Below are 24,737 nucleotides of genomic sequence, written 5' to 3' on the forward strand. Positions count from 1 at the left end.
ATTTATGTTAAAGAAGGATAAAATTAATTTAAAAAAGGTTCCTTTCAGTGCCCAGGTTTCTACGAGAAGCAGTGTGGAGCAGAGGAATTGTTGTCAGATGGATCTCAGATAACAGTAATAGGAAAAGAGCTGACAACCAAAGCAAGGGAAGAGTCTTCAGTCAGCTGGTGTTCTTGCACAATTTTCCCGGTTGTCAGAGACTTGGAAATACATTTGAACACACACGGAGCGTTTTGTTTGGCCACCTCGAAGCTCAGCATTGCTCCTGGGAGCCCTGTTTTATCAGGCGGTATTCACGGGGCCGGGAGTGCGCTGCTGCTGAAGCTGTGACATCCCTAGAAGCCAAGCACCGTTTTTCGAGCCTTGATAAGCCAAGAAAGATCGCTGCAGAAACTCCATATTCCTCCTGCGCTACGGGATGTCTGCTTGGCGGTGGGCGCTGGCCTGCGAGCGGGACGGGGGGCAGGTGTCGGGGAGCGACCGCCCCTCGCCCCGAACAGCTTTGCCCCTTCAAAACCCCACAAACCTCACCGCAAGAGCTGCTAGACAAAAAAAAAAAAGAATTCACGTCGATTTGCTGACGCGTCTCTGTGCCCGGGCCGGGGCTGACCAGGCGTTTCTCTGGGGGAAACTGAGGCGCGGCCGGGGCAGCCCGAGGGGACGAGCCCAGGCATCAGCCCCACAGCGGCGCCAGCTGCTGGCGCAGGGCTGCGGGCAGGGCGGGGGCGGCCCCGGCGGCCCTCATTAGGCGGCCGCCGCCGCGGCCCCGGGCCCCACCGCTCTCCGGGGCTCACGGCGAGGCGCCGCCGCCGCCGGCCGAGGCGCGCCCCGCCCTCCCTGTCCTCCCCAACGGACGCGTTTCCTGAGGCGAGGCGCTCGTCACAGGGGAAGTGACGCGCGGGCGGTGTGACGCCGGCGCGAGGCGAGGTGATATAAAGGGTAGGCGGCGGCGGCCGGAAGCGAGCGGAGCGGAGCCGAGCGGCGCGGCGGGCGGCGGGCGGGCGGGGGCAGGCGGCCGGCCGGCGTCGCCTCTGCCGGGCGCGGAGGGGAGCGGGGAGGAGCAGGGCGGCTGCCTCACCGCCCCCTCCCCGAGCCAGCCATGGATTTCCGCAATATTCTCGTGATGGCCTCGGAGCAGCAGGGGCTGAACTCGGTGCCGGTGAGCTCGGGGGTGGCTGCGACTGCTGGGGGGCGGTGGGGGTGGGGAGAAGCGCGAGGCCGGGGCACGGTGACCGTTACAGCCGTTGCGGCGCCCGCACTCTAGTGGCCCCGGGGGGGGGGCGGCTCGGGGCTGGGCCGCGTCGTGCCGGGGCCCCGCGCTCCCCTCACGGGCCCTCGAGGGTCTCACTTGGGCCTCTGCCCCTCGCCTCGGGCCCCGCCGGGGGACCCGCCCGAGGAAGCCGGTTTACGGGCCTGGCTGGCACTGGCGGAGCCTGCCCGGCCGGCCCGAGGCCGGGCCTTTGGCTTCGCCGTCCGGCGGTACTCGCTTTTGGGGGCTGGAGAAGCGTCTGTGTGCGGGGGGAGGAAGCGGGGCTCCTTCTGTCAACAGGTCTCGGCACGCTTGGAGCTGTGAAGTGGTAGCCGGAGTTTGCGCCTTCTGGTCGCCAAAAATACCGAGATCCCGAGAGCAAAACCGGCGGTGCGGGGGAAGGCAGTGGTGGTGGTTAAAATTCGGATAAGTCCTTTTGTTTGCTCTGAAAACAGAAGTCTGCCACGTCTCAAATGCGGGTCGGAGACAAAGAATGACAAGTTTTGGATGAATGTGCTGCTGAACGTTGTCCAGTACCTTTGTATCCCTTGCTAAGGAATAGCTTGCAACAACTGTATGTGGTGAAGAGCGTTTGGTTTATTATGAATATTATTCTGAAGTCTGTATTTCATCAGTTTGTATTTTAAGTCAAGCTATCAGTTTTATCTTGATTCAGTATGAAATAACCCACTTACTTGGCTGAATGAAGTCTGGCAGTAGGAAGGGCCTGTGGCCTTTTGGTACATTAGTATCCTGGGTTTCATTCCTTTGGCAGGACCCAAATTATAAGTCATGTGTGTGTATTTGATAAAAAATATTTTCTCTTTGGTAGCCAGCAGCTAGGGAAACACTTTTCCTGTCTGTTCTTTAACCGAGTGCTAGAGTTCTATGTTTCTGTGATTAGCTCGCTTAAACCAGTGTAAATGAGAGGGGTAGTTGTTTTTAGCATAAACTATAGGAAAAACAGAAAAAGCATACTCTTTAGTTCTAACACTGCTGAAGTGGAGGCACTCGAGGATTGAGAGTATCTCAGTCTCTCTATATCACTGGTAAAACTTTGGTAATGTTCGCTAATACTGTGACCAGTTGGTAATATGGACGAACCATATGGTAGATATGCATAATTTGTCAGATTCCATCGTGTTTTAAAAACCTTATAAAATGTACTCTTCAATATTTAGCCTGATTTAGTTTGTCTCTGACTCTACGTAGAAATATGGTTTGTAACATAAATATAAAAATATCAAATATAAAAATACTTTGAGATATTTAAATGCCTGTTTTATGACTCCTAAAACCAGCTGTTCCACTAAATTGACATTGGGTTGTTGTAGTTCTTATTTAGATGTTTAAAACTTTGTTTTACCTTCTTAGTTTTCTCATGCAGCTTTAGTGTACTGTACCACTATTTTTTATCATTACAAACCATGATGATGAATTGATGAAATATCTGCCATGTTCTCTGTTGCCGATGAGATGGTGGAGGGAGGCAATCCTACTCGTTGTGCAATGGATGAGGGTTTTGTTACTTTTTAGAAAAGGCAGGATTAGGATTTGCTTACCTGATTAACTCACGGAGTGAGAGTGCCATTCAATCCATAGCTGAAGCAGTTTGGTTTCCTGCCGTTCTAGCATGTTAGTGGTGCAGCTTTTAGCTGTAAAGTTGGCATTGGTCTCTGAGCAAAAGTGGACCTGCACTTGGAATCATAGAATCGTTTATGTTGGAAAAGACCTTTAAGATCATCAAGTCCAACCATTAACCTAGCACTGCCAAGTCCACCGCTAAACCATGTCCCTCAGCATTGCTTGGCACTGCTTGAGGTTATCTGCAGGTGTTAGGCTTCAAAAGAGCGCCTGGGGAGGTTTGCTGATCAGTGGACATCAAGGTAACTCCACTAGATTAAAGTTAATACATAAAATATGTTCATATGAGAAGAATATAATTAATCATAAATATTTTTATTAAAAATACCATACAGACTAATTACAAAATTTGCTGGTATGTAAAGTTACCAGGTTTCGGAAATGTTAGTTCCTGCATTAATCAGCATATCCCCTGAATTTCCCTTTGAGAAGTTTAAAATAAACTTTACAGTGCACTAAACTAAATATTCCACGCCTATTGTAATGAAAAATAGAGTAACACTCGCAAGCAGTATATATATCTCAAAAGTAGAAACTATAGAAAAACTCTATTTAAGAAATAATATGGTCTTGTATTGTAAAAGAGGGACCTGTGTAAAACAGGTATTGCATCATGTCCCTGTAAAAACAGATCTGCTTGTTCATCTCCCTATGGAAATCCAGATTCAAAAGGAACATTGCTGAAATCAGCCTTTCAGTGCTCTATTAGTTGCATCAGGTTTTGTTTCTAAATAAAACAGTACATATATGAACTAGTGTATAAGCTATTAATGATGTGTTGCTAATAATCTTTATAGCAGTTGCTGAAAGGAGCCCCAGTTTTTCTCACAGAATGTTCCATAGGGGCTTCAGTATTGTATGTATCTTATTACATGTGTTCATATTAGCAGTCCATTAGATTTCCAATGTAATCTTGCTTTGATTAGACATGATATCAGTTACGAGATTTAATGTTGATTTCAGTAAGATTTAAATACTTTCCATGTCACTCTTCTCTTTTTGGTGAAATTGGTATACTCTGTTATGTCGCAAGTTTTACGTGACGTAACGGATGTGGTGAAGCACTTTGAGATGTTTGTATTGAAGATATTCTTAAAAGTATGAAATTGTATTGCACCTTTTCTTTAAAAAAAAAAACACTGAGCATAGTTGGAACCAAGTCATTCTTTTATTCACCTTGCTCTGTTCTCATTAATAATTTATTAGAAATGATCTCATATAGCTCCCTACTCCTTTTAACTGAGGATGAATCTTTGGTGTACTGAACTTACACAAAATCTGATACAGAACAGCATTTAACCACAAAGAGGTGACCCAAAACTGAAACAGCTTGTCACCACGTCAGCACTTGCTGAAACCTCATTTTAAGTCGGACTAATACATAGTGACCATGCATCATTACAAAATAGCCTCCAGTAAAGGTGACAGGTACACACAGCTACCAGAAATTAAGTATTTGTGAAGTAAAACAGTAGCAAAATCCCAGAGTTTGTTCCGAGGACCCTGTGTGTTGCAGAGCCTGCCCGTGAAATTGTAATCTAGAAACTATTGAATGTTTGTCCATAGGCAAAAGGAGCCCTGCAAGAGAAATACGGAGAATGGCTGCGAAGTACAGATCGCTGTCGTAGAATCAGACTCCTATTCAATTGGTGTGCATGCGTTTATTGTGTGGTTAAAGCTTGTCTCAAAACAGGGCCTAGAAATGCTTTGTGTTATATCAGCATCCACACGAGAACTGCAAGATATGCAAAGTAAAAAGTTGGCAAGGGGTGAGGAGGGCTTTTACTCTCAACTTGGCTGAACTTGATAGTTAAGTTCCAGGCACTGCAAACATTGAATAAAATGTGTAAAACTTTCAGCTTTTCCTATTCCTAGTCTCTTTTTTTTGCATAAGCAGGTGAAAATGGAGACTACAATATCACTACATAAAGGAAAGCATAAAGTATGCTTTTTAAATTTTTTTTTTTTACTGTGTGAGGCAACATTTAACAGAAGAAATTTCTGCATTTTTTCAGCTAATGGTTCAGCTTGGGTGTTGTGACAACAGTTGCAGAATCTTAAGAAAATTATTTTTGCATTTTTAGCAGTAAAATGTATGACCCTGCTAAATTGGTTTCGGGAGATGAGAACAGTATGAGCTGATAGTTAAAATACTGTTATCAGTAAAGCTTTTCTCTTGGTAGGAGTTGTTAGAACCTGAAGATAACCAAACAAATTTAAGCATGCTTGGTAACTACCATTTATTTTGTCATAACTAGATATTGATAACAGTACTTGAGAAAGCATTACATGCATGTGTTCTGAGAAAGTCTAACTGCAGAGTGAGCAGCTGGTAATCCCAGCATGGTGTCTGCAGGGTGGACAGTGCTAAGACTGTAGCAGAGGCCTTGGAAGTACAAGCACAGGATGATAGCAGGGGCCCCTGGGCCATTAAAACAAATAACTACTTATCAATTTGGAAAGCTGCCTTTTGAGGAACTAGTATTAGGGCATTGCGAGAGGAATGATACAAAAAAGGATGTATGTGTGGCTTAACTGGGTGAATGAAGCATTAGTGATGTTATCAGAAAGTTATACCCTGAAGAATATTTAGGGGGAAACAGGGACTTCCCATTGCAGAAGGCTATGTATCTTGATGAATGGTAAGGAAGACCAGGAAAAGTGTTATGACATTGTACAGGGGTCACAACTTGCTAGTGCAAAACAAGCAAACAAAAAAACCCAACCTGTGAGAACCTCTGCAAGTTGCCCGTACCAGATACACAAGTGGAATTGTCTTTACATTGCGTGTGCAAGCCCATAGCAGAAATGATTGGTTGCACAGGTGCTCTGCTTGAGAATCAGGTTCGGCAGCATTGATCACTCATATCTCGCCTTGCTACCTGTGTAAATATTGATCATCGTCAAAGGCAATGCTACTGCTGTTGCTTGTGTCTGGGTTTAGCATTTGGTCTAGACCTCTTGGGACTCCATTTGGATGCCACAAAGCTTACAATAATTTTATAAAATCTGTTTTACAGTCCAAGATTTGGCACTTGAATGCTGACATCAAAAGAGCTGCAACTGTATCAGGATCGAGTGCCACTTTTTAAAGTCAGATTTCAGAGCAAAACCTTGGTTGCAGATTCCACAGTTAAACCTGTGACCTGGAGCTGGCCTGCTGGCCAAGACTGCTTCTAGACAGTGGCACTCTGCATTTAAGGAATAGATGTCATATGTATATAAACTATATCTGACATGTATCTCTCACAAGTCAGTACATATGTGTGTGAATGTATAGGCACATACAGCCTGGTGGGTTTTTTTAGTTGCCATATTAATACCAATCTTTTTAAATTCATCTTTTTGTTTTGAGGTATACTTTTCAGTGGAAAAATCTGCTGCTTTGTCAGTCATGTAACTTTGTATGCTAGATAGCTCACTGAAACTGTTTATTCTGGCTGCAAGTGGAAAACAAGTAAGATTTTGCACTGTAATGGACTTTCCACCATACTCTTAAAGTACCATTGGGTAGATTCAGGGATAGCCAGTTATTAGGTAGGTACTTATGGCAAGGTTTGCAGAGACAAAGGTAAAAAATGAGAAACCTCAGGAGAAATACTACTCACTGGTAGGAAGAGACTTGTTATTTCTTGAGGGTAGAAAGCTGAAGAAAGGCACTTCCACAGCCTTTACTTTTTCCTTTGGGTAAAGCAGTGCCCACGTTGTGTACCTCAGCAGTGTTCAGTTAGAGCTGTCACTAGGTTCTACCCAGAGAGATAATCAGTGTTTACAACTTGAGTAGTGCAGGGTTCTGGGAACAGCTTGACCTGCTCTCTCCTAACAGCTAAACATTTCTGTTTCTCTGTTGATTTAACCAACCTGGCAATAGCTATAAAAAGCCAGAATAGCACAGCTGCTGCTTGGATGATAAAGTAGTGACATGCCCCGGCTTATTTTATCTGGTTTACCTGGAATCTGATGCATTTGCCCTATACAGTTCATTTGCACTGTAAGTAAAACACTTTATCAGTGCTTGTGGAATGTGTGCATGGTTCAGTGCTTTTAAAAAGACTAAACTTAAGCTGGTTATTTTATGCTATTTCTAAATGAAGGTGAACAAAATTTTTATCAACAATAGTAGTGATTCACAGTACAGAAAACGGGTATTCATTTATGAATCGTTTAGCTATGTTTTCAGTTATTAGTCACTATCAAGAAATGCTACTGATAGGAAGACTTCTAAATCTTGAATTTTTCACAATTTGCCACATTAGTGGCAGTGAGAAAACAGCATGTCTGTCAAGCTGCTTTACAAACCTGCTCCTGGACAGGATTGTTGGTTGTAGTGCAGCAAAACAAAGCCTGAAAACTGCTTCCCCATCACTTTAATTCTTTATAAGGCTTCCTATCAGGATAGATAAATCTACATTTGTCCCTGCTGTTTAGCAGTTTTGAACGGTGCTCCTTAGGCCTAAAACTCTCTCAGAATCATAAAATCATTTAGGTTGGAAAAGACCCTTAAGATCAAGTCCAACTGTATCCTCTGTTTTGAAAATGTTCTGTCTTGTTTGTTTTTAAAAACTGTGTAGAAATTGAATAATTAAACCAAGTGTTGCCAAATTAGGTTACCAATGGCAAAACATTACATGTTTCACTTTGGGAGTAAGGTAATTTATGTACACATTATACTAATAGGAGTATACTACAGAGTACCTCAAATTGTTCCTAAGGTACTAATTTGCTTCAACCTTTTTCTGAAAGGATTTTCACTGACTATGTGTGGATTGCTTTGCTTCTCTATCTGTTCTGATTTAGACGGAGCACGCCAGATTACTTTGGGCCACTGAGTCATGGGCTACATTTGAGCAAAAATTGAGAGGCAGTACTGGGTCGTGGTTCAGGTTTCCTGAACAGTTAGGTCTTGGAATACTTTTGGTGTAAACAACACAAGTTGGGGAAGGAAGGACCTCAGCTTCCCAGAAGAGAGGGGCCCAGCTCCAGCTATCTTCTTATGCTTTAAATAGTCCTAGCTATGATGATCGATTCTAATGACTTAAATTGTAAGTACCAAAAACTGTTCAGAGTTGGAGCTTCTCCAAGTGATAAGGATTTACAGACTGTGGTAAACTCTCTTGCACAGAGGTTAATCTTGGTAAATGAGCTTGACCGTAGTAGGTCTTTAATGCGATGAGGCAACATGTCAGGTTTTACTACTGCAATGTATGTGGATGGCGTATCTTTATAATTTTGTTGTAGTAATTTCAGAAATTACTAAAGGCAACTACAAATAGCTGTTATTGTAGCTGCCCTTGGAGCCAGTTTTGGCTGCATTTTAGAAATGAGTCTCTGAACTTTGCTTCTTAGTGCATGTATATACAAGATAAAGTATGGGTTTGCATGTTAATATTTAAAGTAATCCAAGGATCTACTCATGTGCTGCTGTTTCAATAAATTAGAAATTAGAATATCACCATTCCATTGGGTGATATTGAAATCTATAGGGAGTTATGCTACTAGCTTGCCTGATTATTCCTTCTGAAACATTTGGATGTAGGTATCTTTACCAGATATTTTAATTTAATTTTTTTAGTTACATTTCATAAGGCTATATGAGGATAGGAAGATATTTATGGGAATACTGACTTGTGTGGCTTTTTTATTAGTGATATTGTTTTTATTTGGGACTCTATTTCACAGCTCTTTCATTTGGTGAGGATCCTAACTTTCCATGTGGGAACATCTTGGTATAGGTTATAATCTATTGGCCCAAAAAACCCCAAACCTCTCAAACCTCAAATAGAGTTGTTTTTTTCCTAAATGTATTCTTCTGCTTTCCATCTGTTTAACTGGCTTCTATTGTATTTATCTTTGCAAGTGTCTCTGTCCTTCTTACTGCTTTGTTTATGTTCTCTAGTCTGTTTGTGGGAAGAAGATCAAAAAAGTCTTTTGTTTCTTTCCATTTTATCATTCTAAAGCCCAATCTGATGAAAGGTAACGTCCGAACAGGTGTAGCACACTAGTGCAAGTGTTCATTCTAGATCCCAGTAAGAAAGGCACTCGGACTCTAAACATGTTGACTAAAATAATTGGAGATTTATTGGAGATAACAGGAGAAGGAAAAAAGGGGATAGCATAGATAACTTCACATCTGTTCCGCTGTGGAACCCCGAGTTGTACAGCACTGGACAGACATCTAGGCATGGCAAGCTGTGCAAATCCCATCTGTGGTGAGGATCACCAGCATTGTAGTCTTTAGAGCTTTTACAGGATGTTCTTGGAAGTAAACAGTTCTATTTATCATTTCCACTGCCAAGCAAAAGGATATTATATGAAAACATGTTGCTTCACCTGAAGGTATAATGAGACATAGAATCATAGAATGGTTTGGGTTGGAAGGGTCCTTTAAAGGTCATCTAGTCCAACCCCCCCTGCCGTGGGCAGGGACATCTTCAACTAGATCAGGTTGCTCAGAGCCCCGTCCACCCTGACCTTGAATGTTCCCAGGGTTGGGGCATCCCCCACCTCTCTGGGTAACCTGTGCCAGGGTTTCACCACCTTCATCGTAAAAAATTTCCTCCTTATATCTAGTCTGAATCTACCCTCTTTTAGTTCAAAACCATTATCCCCTGTCTTATTGCTACAGGCCGTACTAAAAAGTCTGCCCCCACTTTTCTCATAAGCCCCCTTTAAGTATTGAAAGGCCACAATAAGGTCTCCCCAGAGCCTTCTCTTCTCCAGGCAAATTATGCCACATGCAAGTGCTGTAATTGCCAGGTGCCAAGTGGGGACTGCTTATTCTGTCACAATTAATCTGCTTGTAGTATGGTTACATGGGAAAGCTGCTGAATCTTGTAAATAATTAATTAAAATAATAGGGGAATTGTTATAACATAACATATTGATAAATTGATTTTTAGAACAAGAAAGGAACGGATGGCCATGAACCAGTAGGCATGAACTTGAGAAAAATGAAGTGTCTTTCAAACTGTAAAAATTGTGCCAAGTTCCTCAAAGATCATGTCCTAAGTTAACCTATCCCACTTATAAAATGAAAACCACACCTCCACTGCTGAAATCTCCCCCTACCACATTAATCCCCTTACCCACTGAACACGCGTAGTTAATGTTGAGAATGACAAAGCAAAGTGGTAATGAGAAAATTATAATAACCAATCTGTTTGTAGAATGGGCAGTAGTTAGCTGATTTTAAGATATAAATAAGGACTTGTTTTTGTATGTTGGCGTGCCAGCTTTGTGGAGTTACCTCCTATCACCCATCTCTGCACAGACACGAAACAAACAAATATCTGGGCTCTGTGTGAGATTGGCTTATTGCACACCAGGTAACGAACCCCCTTTGAGGGACAACATGCTGAATTCATCCAGCGGGCTCAAGTGATGAGTAGAGCGCAGGCCTGCGCCTATTCAGGTCAACTGGTATGCAGATCACTAACTCCTTGATGTACAGTAGTTTTCTGTTTAAGATCACTGCAGCATGAACTAAAATCAATACCACTGGGTTTAGATCAACCTACTAATTATGCTGGTGAAGTCAGTTCCAACTTACTTTTGGAGTAATTCCATTTTTTGAGTTGATTTATTTATTTTCACTGAATAAGATCACCTGAAACTGAAATGAGCGTCCACAAAATAGCTGAAAGCCCTAAAGGACCTGTAAACCTGCAGTGTGGAATTGAACAGACTCTGGCAGCTTGGACTGTAGTCTGCTTTTGTTTCCTGCTTAGTCAAAGACTAAGGCTGAACTGAAATATTTTTATTCCATTACTGATGCAGCTGTGCGTTCCTTCTCAGTCTAGTGCATTTTACTCATTTCTCTTGGTTTCCCTACCTGTCTTCTGGTTTCCTGTTCATTCCTTCAGAAAGCTGAGTGCATTCTTGTCATGTATGAGTGGAAGGCATGTCTCAACAGAGAAGCGGCAATATATTTTATTGAGATAAAATAATAATTTGACAGAGTTCAATAAGTTCGATGGAATTTAACAAAGTTTTAACAGTAGTTTGTTAAGGTTCAATAAGTTTGATGGCAAGAGTCACCTTATTAATTCCTTCATGGAAGAAACATATGAAGGAAAATTGAGTTAGAATTGAGTTAGAAGGATTGACACAAAGACCGGAGATGCAAAGAGTAAGGAGGACCCTCCCGTTGAGTAATGAGGTTCAGAGTGGACCCCCTTGCTTTCTAAACTCCTTTTGGAGCCTAGGTGTGGCTGGATCCAATCTTAATCTCAGACTTGGTCAACAGTTTATGTCTAATGGAGTTATCCATACAACGTTTCTAATAATATTGAGTAGCTACATGGATTAGTAACATTTCGTAATATTAATTAGCATGCTATCAGTCACTTACCGAGGATCTGTCATGGGTAAAGGATCTCTCCGCCTTGGGTAAGGAAGGATCTCTTAATCTCAGGTAAGGAACCTCTAATCTTGAGAGGCGTCCCTGCTCAAGGGGAGAGTCACCTGGCATGCAGTCCAGCTGCAATTCAGGGAGAGCTCAAATTGGGCCCATCCTGATGGTAATATTTATAGGGTGAAGTAGTTGGCTGCTTGTAATAATATAGACAAGATAGGTGTCTTTGTTTTAGCTCTGGTATCTTGTTCTGTACTTTGGTTATCTTACACTTCTGGGTTTTGAAACCACCTTTCAAAATATTTTTCAAGACACCTTCACTCCCCTGTGTGTGAGCCAGGGGCTTTCTGGCATGCAAGTTCATCCCAGGGATGTGAGGCCTCTTGCTCCTTAGTCAGCCAGAACCAAAGTACGGCTAGGGGTCAAGTGTATCACAACTCTCAGCTTCAGTGGGAATTCATTGTTTGTTTATTCTGTACCATCTCTATGCTTAAAGTCAAGTACATGACTGTTATGCAACTCCTCAGTTCTAAAAACTTGAAGATTTTTACATTTCTTAACTTTTCTGACATATTTCTTTGTTCTTGGCAGAAAAGGTACAGTTTGGCTGTTGGTCCTCCCAAAAAGGTTCCAAAAGTCAAGGGTGTAGAGTCTGCAGCAGTGCAAGCATTTCTCAGACGGCAAGAAGAAGAAAAAAGAAAAAAAGGTAACAGTCCAAAATATTTCCTATGGGAGACTTTCACTGACTCTTTGAGACTTTGCCACCTTATTCAAAGCTCTTGCAAATGCAGCTACACATCTGTTTGTGGAATTTATGCACATAAATGATGCTGAGCGAAAGCTGGGACTACGTAAGGACTAGGGATGTTTGCATGCTTTCCTAAAGAGTTAAATATTAATCAGCTACAGTAGCATTTACTGTTGGAGATGGAGAAGTAGTGAAGGTGAAGAGATATTGCAAGAAACCATCTGGACTTTTGGTAACTTAACTTTGAAAAGCTCTATCTGTGTGAAAAAATCGTAAGAGTTCCTGTTGTTGTGTCTTAATCTAGTGTATCAATACAGTCTGAATTTAAAATTTGTATGGCAGAGGCTTTGTTTGAGCCACAGTTTTTCCACAGTATTATATTTCCTTTAAGTAACCTATAGAATAAACTAATACTGCATTGCTTCTGATGTTAATATTTTGTTAAAGGTAACCAAATCTGATGGACTGGATGGCCCAGGGTATTCCTTCTCTCCTGGGCCAGTCATGAGCCTGCTCCTTTTCCCTGCTGCCAGGTCCAGCCAGAGGCAAGAGTGAGCATGAATTCCACATAGGCATGCATGCACTCACACTCTGTACAGTCACAGCCCTGGACAATAGAATAACATAGGCAGGGGATGGTACCTTTACAGGCACCCACAGCATGAGTAGCCCAAACCATTTTCTAGGAATTGATGCTTTTCCTGAATCTTTCTGGTATTTGGCCCCCACTCCCTTGGTCTCTCCAGTATCTGGCGTTCAGACCTCTCATCTTACTCACCAACTAATTCAGCCCGAATTTTGTCAACAGATCACACACAGACTCAAGATAGAGAGCATACTTATGCAGAAAATGGCTAAAAACAGTTCAGTAAAAATATAGGACAGACTGTGGAGATAAGGCGCAGGACTCTACCAGACAAATGTAGTGACCAGCAGCTTGTTTATCTGTGGCTGGCTTCTTCTGTCTCCCCTACACCCCTCTACACATAGACTCAGCCTGTTTTCCAATTCTTATCCCCCCAATACTCTTTGATTCCTTCCCTTTCCTCATCTTCCCTTACACATCTGACAGTAAATTCTGTACAGTCTCAAAATTCTCTTGCTCAGTCTCAGGACTCCTTCCATTACCCAGAGATCCCATAAGTCCTGTACCTCCTCACACAGTAATTCTCCTTAGTTTGCGTAGCATTCTGGAGAGCTGCTTGGGTTGAATCACCTTAGTGGGTTTTGCAATAGCAGCATTTGACTTAATCGTTTGCCTTTGTTTGTTGGAGTAACTGATTCAGGTGGGTTAGCTTGCCCTGTTGGCAGACCTCTGATCACCCGCTGGTCTATTTTCAATAGCTGTTAGCCAGATATCCTTAAACTACTGTCCTAAATGGTTTATCAGCTTGGAAGAAATTGAAATAAAAAGTAGTGCGTTTGCATAACTTTCTCCTGATTTTCTTTTACAGCATTGGAAGAAAGAAGAAAGAAAGAAGAACTCTTGGCTAGACGTATTGAACTGAAACATGACAGAAAGGCAAGAGCTATGGCCTCGCGAACAAAGGATAATTTTTATGGCTATAATGGCATTCCTGTTGAAGAGAAGCCTAAAAAGAGGAGGACTTGCGAGAATGTTGCTCAGGCCCCAGAGGCTGAGTATGCAATAGAAGATGAAACTGAGCAACTTGAATACAGTCAGACTGAATCTGAGCATGAGCAAGAAGAATATGAAGAGAAACCATCCAAAGTTGCAGTGAAACCAAAGGCGCCTCCCAAAAGTGCACCAGCACCTCTGAACTTTGCAGAGCTTTTAAGGCTTGCTGAAAAAAAACAATATGAACCGGTGGAAATAAAAGCAGTGAAAAAGGTAGAAGAGAGACCCAGAACAGCAGAAGAATTGAGAGAGAGGGAGTATTTGGGACGCAAAAACAAAAGAGTAGAAATGCATAAGAAAAGTGAGAAGGAGATTAAGAATACAGGGATATCCAGTTCTTCAAAAAAAGTGACTTCTCGGAAAGAATCTGTAAATGCAAAACTTAACAAAAGTTCAGTAGATAAACATTCCACACCAAAAGGCAGTCTGTTGTCTTCTATGAGCGGTACTGATAAGAAATCCAAAGCACCAGCATTGACTGAAAAACACTCACGGTCATCATCTTCCTCCAGATTTGATCAAATGGAAAAAACCTCACAAAATGGCTCCTTAAAAAGCTCTACTGGTAGCAGTCATAGTAAATTACCTGTCAATGGTATTGGAAAGTCTGGCTCAAGCTCTCATGTGCCACCCTCAAAACCAGCGGCCAATGGGGCTCCGAGGCTACCATCGGCTAAAGAATCCAGCCTGAAAAAGTCTGCCCATGCAAAATCAGGAAATGCTGCAGCCCTTCAGCATGGAATCAACTCCAATGCAAAACGATCGGGCAGCAGCTTAGGGAAAGGAGGACCTGGACATCCAGGTGGCGGTTCAAGTGCAGGACCTGGGCAATCGAGCAGCAGTTCTGGCATGGGACCTGGAAGGCCAGGAAGCGGTTTAAGCCCAGGAGCTGGGCGACTGGGCAGCGGCTCAGCCGCAGGACCTGGAAGGCCAGGTAGCAGCTCAAGCCCAGGACCTGGGCGACTGGGCGGTGGCTCAGGCATGGGACCTGGAAGGCCGGCTGGCAGCTCAAGCACAGGACCTGGGCGACCAGGCAGCAGCTCAAGCATGGGACTTGGGCGACCAGGCAGCAGCTTGGGCACTGGCCCAGGAAGGCCAGGCATCAGCACAAACGCAGGACCTGGGCGACCAGGCAGCAGCACGGGTACAGGACCAGGAAGGCCAGGGGTCAGCCGCAGCACTGGACCTGGGCGACCAGGCAGCAGCACGGGTACAGGACCAGGAAGGCCAGGAGTCAGCCCCAGCACTGGACCTGGGCGACCAGGCGGCAGCAGCTTGGGAACAGGACCAGGAAGGCCAGGAGTCAGCCCAAGCACTGGACCCGGGCGACCAGGCAGCAGCTTGGGAACAGGACCAGGAAGGCCAGGAATCAGTCCAAGCACAGGAGCCAAGCGACCAGGCAGCAGCTTGGGAACAGGACCAGGAAGGCCAGGGGTCAGCCCAAGCACAGGACCTGGGCGACCAGGCAGTGGCTTGGGTGCAACTGTAAAACCGAAGTGTACTGTTGTATCGGAAACTATTTCTTCTAAAAACCTAGTCACGAGACCTAGCAATGGACAGATAAATGGAATGAGATCTTTTCAAGGGCATAGACCTGTGTTTCATCCACAAGGTAAAAAGTTCTCGAGCAAATAATTTTTTCACTTAGTTATTTGTTTGGATTTTTTATATATGTCTGAGTTGAGGTCACTGAGGGTCTTTGACAATTAGAGATGTAATTAGGAAGACTTGGACAAAATACCATATTTGCCTTTTAAAGAGTGCATTTAAGGGTAGAATGCTTTTTTCTGCTTTGCAACTTTTTATTTATTTTTACCTATGCTCATGTTCCTTGAAATACAGGCCTGGGGTGTGAAGTATTACATGAAAGAAAACTAAGCAGCCTGTGATGGATATTGGTATACAACTGCTGTTAGAAGGAAAAGAATTGAAGGATTCACTTCCTGCATCGCTTAATTATGCTTAGTCTTTAAAATTTCGTAGTGTCTTAAATAACAGATGCTTAAAGCAGTACATGAAAATTAAAACCACACAGCAAACCTGTGATTGATACTTGTTTTGGCAAATTCACCTTATCAGTAAGCAAGCAGTTCTAAAAATGTATTTCTGAACAGAAACAAGCAGCATGGACTCTAGCAAATAAGTGCCTAGAAAACCCTGAACAAGAACGTAGACTTGTGTCTGGTAGCTTCCTCAGGATGCAGTTGGTGATGCTGATATATAATCTTCTATAGCACACCTTAAAGGAAGTATTTCCTTTTACTGAGTTTCTGAGAATTGCTAGTTAACTTGAGGCAGAAGTTTTCCACCTTGAAGCCCAGAGCTGTAAAATGGCTGTGCCTAAGGTGTAACGAGAAGTACTGTTAAATTAATGTTATGTTAATATTATTAATTAATGATTTTTTCACTCCCTGTCATTTAGGTCTTGGAAGACCACCTATTAGTTACAAGAGACAAATAGAAGACGATGATGATGATGAATATGACTCTGAAATGGATGACTTCATTGAAGATGAAGGGGAACCCCAAGAAGAAATATCAAAACATATTCGGGAAATATTTGGCTATGACCGGAAAAGGTAAGAAAAATGTCAATTTTAAGATATTGCAGAACAAGCAACAGAACAACAGAAATTAATATAGCTCAACAAATAAAAATGTTTTAGAAATAGGGGAAGTGCTGGTATCCAAAAATGGTTTTGCATTGCAGAAATTTAACAACATTAGAGCTGCTTCTGTGCAGAAGGGACCTTGAATTTTTCACACTGCCTGCCACGCTCTTCTGGCGAGCAATGAAATTTGATGCAATAGGACATAGTTGGAAAACAACACGCTGCTTCGGTGTCTCACCTGTATAACTCATAGCAACTCTTTGTTATTATTGGATGTTAAAATGCTTTCTATAGCAGTCTGCAGCATTTCAGAATTCATCAAATGTAGTTGCGTGAATATGAACTGCTAAATGCAATAGTGTTAGCTGTTCTGTAAGAGGATCTAACTTGGTATGACTAGGAACTGCTGGAAAATGAAGGCTCTTATTTGGCTTATTTAAATACTTCCCTCTTGTCTGACATTAAGGTATAAGAAAGCAAGCATTTTAAAGGCTTGTAACTTAGATTCTTTCAAAACATTAAAATCTGTATATAGCAAGGTAATTATTCTTTCTAAGAAGGTATGTGAATTCATAATTCAACTGTACATTATCATGGTTTTTTAGTGTGCTGAAAACTAGTATTTAATTTCCAGATACAAAGATGAAAGTGATTATGCCTTACGTTATATGGAGAGCAGCTGGAGAGAGCAACAGAAAGAAGAAGCTAGGAGGTATGCACAGATTTAAACTCACATAGAAAGTGGCAAGTTTGTTTATTGCCCAAGTCATGGGGCTAAGTTAGAGTGGATATTTGCTCCTTTTTATAGCAGAGGTAAATAAGCCTTACCATTTCTTATAAGAAAGCTTAGGTAAAGATGAAACTCAGCTAGCCAATGGTGGGTACACTAAATAGATCTTGTATGTTCTTTCTCATGCTTCACAAACTTTGCTTGGGAGGGGAACCCACCGCCAAACCAAAGCCAACTTATGCCCAAAAATCTTTTTAAAAATACTTTAAATTTCAGTTGAAATGCTAAACCCTTCAATTTGTCCCAAACATTACAATATTCTGCTAGTTTGAGGACTGGAAGGAGATTTATTTGTTTTTATCTATATACATGTGTTTGTGTGTGTATATTTCTATGTATGTATAAAAAGTACTTTGACAAACTTTTGTAATCAGTGATTTCAAATATGAAGGTTGTATTTACATATTGGTTTTGACCATTGGTTTTGGCCTCTAGACCTGCACAATTCTTATGTCGCTAGTATAAAACCTGGTGTTCATAAACTGGTTTTCTTTTTGTTTTTTAATGTCTGGTGGAACAGGCTTTGTGAAAGTTATAAGAGGTTTTTATAGATGATGGAAAATATTGGAATATACTGAGTTACCAAATTTTTTTTGTTCTACTAAAATTTTTGTATTGTTATTCAGAAGGTGCCTTGAGCATTGGAAACTTGTATCTTTTTGAAGTTGTAGTCGGTGTCCTTATCCCTCCTTGCTCCTGGGGAATAGCTGCAGCTCGTGCAAAGCTATAGTCTGTTAAATGGAGTTAGAGGAAACAACTGGAATTTTACAGCTATATTGCTATTGACCGAATTCTCTGTTGAAGACCTAGAGTGAGGTTTTGCAGAGTTGAATACCTGGCTAACTTAACTACACATGCTAGCATAAAGGAAGGGGAGATAAGAAACGTGAGTAAAACTGAGTTTAACCATTTTCAATGCTCAGCTACTTTTCACTGAGAGTTTGGTTAAAAGCATTGTGACTCTGGAAATGAGGAACTTTTTCTAACCAAGCAAGCCCACTAAAATTATAGTTAAGTTCTAAGTCGAAATGAAAAATGATGCTTCAAGACAGAGTTTTATCACATAGATCCTTGATGTGTTTCTTCTATCCTTAATTTGGATGACTGCAGTTTCCTGAATTCAAGATGACTTTGCTATGCTTGCTTAGGCATAAAATCCATTTTGGAGCCTGTACTGGAGCAGTTTAGCCCGGAACAGTTGAATCCTCATTGTCACGTGGTTGAACCTCTTGCATCGAGGTGCATAGCTACACTGCTTCATAGTGAGCTATGGATGTACAAATGCACTTGGTGGGGCTGCAAATGAAGCAGTAGCTGATCACGAAATGGTAACTTTGCTACACCTATTCCTAGTGTCAAACTAGCAAGACTATCCAGCCCTTATTTATTGAAGAGGAGATCAGTGATTGCAGATGCTGGTTTAGGTATCACTTTCAACATATTGACTTCTAGAAGCTGAAGAATTTATGCAGGGACGTAGCTGGAACATGCTGTATTAGCAGAGTCTCTTCCGCGGGCCTGTTCACCAGTCATGGCAGCTAGAATGACTGAGGGTGGAGCAATGTTGTGCCTGGAGCTACCCGAATGGTGCCTCAAGCCAGGAAGTTGCGACAAAATCTTTTGCTTCTCTACTGCTTGACGTATCCATTCTCTCCCTTGCCAATGTAAAAGGTTGAGGTGGCTCTCGGAGAAGTTGATGAGAATCAGTCCTGCTATGACTTGTATGTAAGAGTTACATTGGCAAGAATTGATGGATGTGTTGCAGCAGCTTCTTTTTGGGAAAAAAATGACCTTTTGTATTAAAATCAGTTTTTTTCACAATCTTGATTTTTTAATTAAAGTTTTAAATAATTTTTCCCTCAAAAGATTTAATTCTAATCTAATGATAAAATCTTGATTTCCTTTCTTACAGCTGTATTCTTGCTGTAATTAAAGAAAATTTATGATTGTTGAACTGATTTAAAATTTTTGCTCAGATCAGCTGCAGTAATTTTAGGATTGCTTTTCTTGGGGGACGGGTGGAAGTCAAATTTCATGTTTCTTGAGTAGCAGTGTGTAAATGATTTCATCTTATTTGGCAGCTTGAGACTCGGTGTTCAGGAGGACTTAGAAGAATTGAGACGGGAAGAAGAAGAATTAAAACGCAAGAGACAGTCTAAGAAGTTGAGGACACGTTAACTGACTTACGGTGTTGACTTTGTTCATGTTTCTGCTACCCTCTGCCTCCATACATCTCTTATTCTACTTCAGTTTCCATTTGCTTGTTAGAGGGCAAAAGAATATTTAAAGGGATTAAAGTACTGAAAAGCAAGGCTTTAGTTTGACCTAAATAAGATATTTATTTTTAATACTTGCAAGGGTTGGTTTTTTATGAAGAAATTAATGCACTAACGCATATTATTAAGTGGAATAAAATTAATAGATGTTTCCATTGATTAAACCAGTTCAAGATGCCAGCAGAAATATTGACTAGCTATGCACTGACTCGGAACTGCGTGGGCCCATATACCAGTAAACCAATTTTGCATTCACTTGAAAGAAAGGAATAGCATTCTTGTTCCCTGATATTTCTTGAGACTTAGAGAAATTGCTTTATATCCTACTCTGTCTCCCAACTTGAGCCTCAAAGTATTGAAATGTCATCTTCTGTACAGAAGCAGCTTGGGTGTAAATTCAGCCGTTGCCACAGATGTTCAAAGCAATAAAGTGCTGCATATTTTCTGATTTGAGGACCCATAAAAATAATTTGAACCTCTTTATTTCTAAACAGGAAAGTGCATGTCATTTGCAAATTGTACAGCTATAGATATGGCCAAAAGATTATGTTGGCTTTTGCTGTGTCTGGAATTCCAATGCCAATCTAATTCAGTATGATAAATACACACCCTGGAAACAGGAATTTCTAGTGTTTGTATGTAACTTGTGCTTTTGGGCTCAAGCATATGCTTGGGAATTCTTTTCCTGCCCTGTAAATCTTCACATTTGTTTAACAGCTTCTGCTGCTTTTACAAATTGTGTACGGTGCACATGTTTTTTCTTGCATTAAACATCCGATGTGTTAAATGATTTAAAATGTGAAGCAGTCATTTATCTAATTAGGTTTACTATTTAGAAAGCACATCAGAATTAAGTTTTGTTAGAATGTATTTGCAGCTCTTCAATATTAACAGCTTCATGATAACTAGTTAATACTTGTGATTAATTTAATCAAACCAAAAATCTAAAATGTTACGTAAAGCAGGAGAGTTAGTTCAGTTACTTATCTTAATGCCCGTATTTGCACATTATTTCTAACTATGCACTTAAAGACTGTTTCTTTCAGTAACTGAATTTGTTTACGATCAGCCCAGGGTTCATGTAAGTCTACAGGAGTTGTACTGAGAGTCTGAAGCTCAAATCTGGTGTTGCATCTACTTTGATTTCCCCAGGTTGCCCTTCAAAGCTCACCAGTATCACTACTCAGCTTTGCCTCAAGCTCCAGGACTCCGTTATAGTACTTCTAGCTTCAGCTGCTGAGGCTGTTATGTTTTAATGCCAGAAGTACTTGGAAAAGTACAAAAAGGGCTTTGGGTGTTTGTTGGGGGGGAAAAAAGGTCAAGGAATAAAAAGGAAAAATTACCTTGTAGAAAAACCACAAAGGCACCTTTCCTATCAGGAGGCTATTCTTAACAGTGCTGCTTCTAGGAAGCAGTTCAGATAGCAACCTGTAAGGATCTTGGAAGCTGCTGAAGTTTAAACATCTGACTCTTAATGTAAGAAAAAACAGATTTGCCTCTTTAAGATGTTTTCTGTCAATGGTGTAGCATTTCACTGCCTCAGTAAAACACTGACATGAGTAAGGTATTGGGATAGACTCTATAAACTAATTCAGTATTAGCTGACAGGGAGCCCAGATGAAGATACCATTGTTGCTCCTCTGTATTTTTAACTTTCTATATTAACTAACAAAAACTGTTTCTCAGTGTATGCGCTTGAGACCATGCAAGATAGTGTAACCTCACTGCTTGTCTAGAATGTGGTGTATTCACTCTGCTTCATTGGGACCATCTAAAATTTTCTGTTGTAGTTCCTAGAATTATCCATTCAAGACAATGAGCACTGGGACCATGAGCAAGTTACTGGGTTCTTTTACTTTTTAATCCTTCTAAGCTGGAGAAAGGCTCTGGGCCTGTCAGCCCAGACAGCTATATCAGCTGTGAGCAACTTCCTGCCTGGTTGGGAAAAAAAAGTTTCTTATGAAGCAAAAGAAATAGATTAATTAAAAATTGGTTCAGCTGGGAATTAAATCTGCATTTCAGATCAATATAGGTTAAATAAAACCTGATTATTTCACCACTTTCTGATTATCTAACCATGCAAGATCAGTTAAATTTCTTAATCTGTAAAGCACTTTGTCATTTGTCTTTTAGATGGTGACTGGAATGTACTCTGCTAGCCTCCCTAAGACACTGTATAACTGTTTCTTCACACAGTGATCATTGCTTAAATTTTGTCTATTTCGTATGAAAAATTATTCAAGGACACATTTGTAATTTTACAGTCAAGAAGTACTTTCTCATAATTGGCATAGGATGCTAAAGGTTTTCAAATTTTGTACAAATGTTTGGGTTTTAATGTGTTTGCATTTGCTGCATATTTGTAAATCGGCTAGGAAGGAACTAAATTTTTGGGTTTTAATTCCTGACCTTGTATCCAAAAACATGTTTACTGTTTGCCAGATTAATAGTATTAATCTAACGAGAGTACTTCAGTACTTGTCCAAAGTGCATCTGAATTTGAGGTTAAGAAAAACTGGAAGAATGCTTATATTGGTTTATGAGGATCTGATGTTAAGCTAATGGTTTGATTGTATTTAATGAAATTCTGGTTTGGTTTTTAAATTTTTAATTCACTGTTTGACAATGTGCCTTTTTTACTAAATTGTGTCAAAAAATAATGAATGTAGGAGTATAAAAAGGTTGGTCAGTTTCTGCTATCTCAGATTCTATATCCTTAAACTTGATAGTGTGAAATGACGTACTTTTCATAAAACCCTTCCAGGTCTGGCTTTGATTGCACAATTACAGTAGCTACTTCTTTACTGCTAATGCTAAATCAAATGAAGGGCACTTTCTATTGATGACTACTTTTTGAAAATGTCTTGTATTTACACTTGAGCTGTATTTCACTTTACAGCGATGTCTTTTGGAGGCCAGGGTTTTGCATATCACAGGAAGCCTTAGTGTGCAACTCTGTGCTGTGCTTTAAAATAAAAATCTTTCAAGAAGTATATGAGATCTCTATGGAAATCTGGATTTATTTTTGTGTAAAGCCCAAAATATTGTCCAGGAAAACTATTTTCTATTTTTTTTGCATTTTGTAACATAATCTAGTAGCTGATGCATATTTCTGGAGACCAAAACATGTCAGAAAGAAAATAAATATATGAAGAGACTGGTGTTTAAATTGTGATGAATGTACTTCTATTTATTTTGGTGAGTGGGTGTGATGCAATATTAAAGTGTTAGTGTGTAAATAAGGGTGCTTCTAGTTTTAGCCAATGATTTTTTTTTTTCTTTGGGGATATCATTTGTGCACAATGTCTTTCTACACAATGTGACAAATCAGGTTGAAAACTCGTACATAGCTTAACTGTTTTCTGGTGCTGTCAGGAAAGCATATACTTTTGCACACACCAAATGCATATAAGTTTTGCAGAGTATGTATACAATAAATTACAGGCATTAAACATTTTACTGCTATTTCTCATTGGTTTACTTTATGGAAGATTTTTTTCAGAATTCTTTTCTGCTGGTTTCCTCTGAGCTGTCACATACAACAGCATTAGGCTGAATGCTCTCCAAGAACTGTTCTCTTGTTCGCATGCAGCCAGCAAGAATGTATGAAAAATTAATGGAGTCATTTAAGCATTCAGAAAAGGTCTGAAAATCACTGGCGTCTCCTGCAGTTTAGGCTTGTGACATAACATATATTTGGAGGTACATGTATTTTAGAATGATAATATACACAAGTGTGCCAGTTGCCTTTGATCTCTTCCATTTGGAGTGTGGTGGTTCATCCTGCAGTTTCATAAGCAGCATCTTTCTCCGATTCTCTTATTCCCGTGTAAAGAATCTGAACCACCTCGATTGCTGTCTCCTATGGAACGATTTACTGCTGCGAGGTGTAAATACCAGTGACTGCTCTGATCAGCCAGTGCTGCGATAAATGAATACACACCAAAGTGAGCCCGTCTGTGGGGGTGCATTCCGCCCCCCCGGGCTGCCTGTTGATCTTGGAAATTCCCGTGAAACCTTGGCCTTGGTGTTACTCCTCGGTGCACCGGGTCTGGCGGTTGAGCGCCCCTTGACCGTATCAGAAACTGCATAGCGGAGGCTGGGAACGTCCTCCCACTGCCTGGCCCAGGTGTCGTCCCCTGACACCCTTATCTGAGCGGTAGCTCAAGCGGAATGATATCGTCGTTACTGAAACCTTGAGAATTGTAGTAACTACCACCTGGGACTGTGGCCAGGATGGAAATTTACGGATGACTAACGCCAACCATCTTGCCAACCTACAAAGGGTGGTCCTAAGGGAGACCCTCTGAGCTCTCCTGGACCGCAGCATCTCCCTCTGAGTGGGAGTGGATGCCTCTCGGAGCTCGCGGCCTCTCGAGTCTGCGATGTTCAGAGGACCGTTGCTGAAAGCTGACGATGAGGCCAGGGCTGAAACCCTTCACTTCTCGAGGCTCAACCCTCTCCTGTTGAGAAATGCCGAGACATTTGACATGAATATTTCACTGAACTCGAGGGCAATTTTTGACAGGTATACCTCTGTGTATTTATCTATCTTTGTGTCTGTGTGAGTGTGTGTGTGAATTGGTGGAGGTACCTGCTAGCAAATAGTCTGCTAAAACCTTATAATCTATCTTAAAACTGTGAATGAACCTTAGACTGCTGCTAAACACGTATAATTCCTTAGACATAAACTGTTGGCCAAATCTGGGACTAGGAGTGGATCCAGCCCCACCAAGATTCCATCAGCAGTTTAGAGAGCAAAGGGGTCTTCTCTGAACCTCCTGACTCAACGGGAGGGTCTCCCTTGCCCTTTTCTGTCCTCAGTCTCTGTATAAATCATTCCAACTCAATTCTAATGTGATTTGCCTTAGTATGCTTCATCCGTGTAGTAAGTGATAGAGTGAACCTTGCCATCGAACTCTGTTAAGTTGTGCTTTTATAAATCTCTATTAAAATCACTTTCTGCTAATACCTTTGAAGGGGATCCTTTAAGCGGCCTCTAAACCACTCCTTCTTGGCAGAAGTAAATACCAGTGACTGTTCTGGTCAGCTAGTGCTGCGACCTAGTTCCAAACAGATAAATGAATGCACATCAAAGTGAGCCCGTCTGCCTTTCCTTTGAAACAGCAATGCTTGCACACTCTTGTGCTTAAAAAAAAAATTTTTTTTTAAATCATATTGCAAATTAGCATTTAATCAGTGTCCTACAAGTACTTTGTTTTGAAGGCATGAAATCTTACCTTGTTTGGAATTACCTTGTATGGAATTCTCTTGAGATTTTTAATGTATCTTAATAGCTGTAGTAAGTCTATCAGTCATTATTTCAAAGCAAATATATTCTGTTTAGGTGGAAGGTGATTCTACACTGAGTTATTATCTTAATCCAGCCAGTAAAGCTGTACTTCTCTGGAAGCAATAAAATCATT

The 24,737-nt window shown here is 41.2% G+C and overlaps 1 protein-coding gene across 1 annotated transcript; it reads left to right on the forward strand.

The window, feature by feature from the left end:
- Positions 1-980: 980 nt before the first annotated feature.
- Positions 981-22,484, forward strand: SPTY2D1 (SPT2 chromatin protein domain containing 1). Its single transcript, XM_075163051.1, has 6 exons — positions 981-1,159; positions 11,838-11,952; positions 13,449-15,245; positions 16,056-16,212; positions 16,880-16,957; positions 19,117-22,484. Exons 1-6 carry the CDS (start codon positions 1,100-1,102, stop codon positions 19,211-19,213), a joined length of 2,304 nt encoding a protein of 767 aa, XP_075019152.1. The 5' UTR covers positions 981-1,099; the 3' UTR covers positions 19,214-22,484.
- The last annotated feature ends 2,253 nt before the right edge of the window (positions 22,485-24,737 follow it).

This window comes from Calonectris borealis, chromosome 14, assembly GCF_964195595.1.
Source record: "Calonectris borealis chromosome 14, bCalBor7.hap1.2, whole genome shotgun sequence".
NCBI lineage: Eukaryota > Metazoa > Chordata > Aves > Procellariiformes > Procellariidae > Calonectris > Calonectris borealis.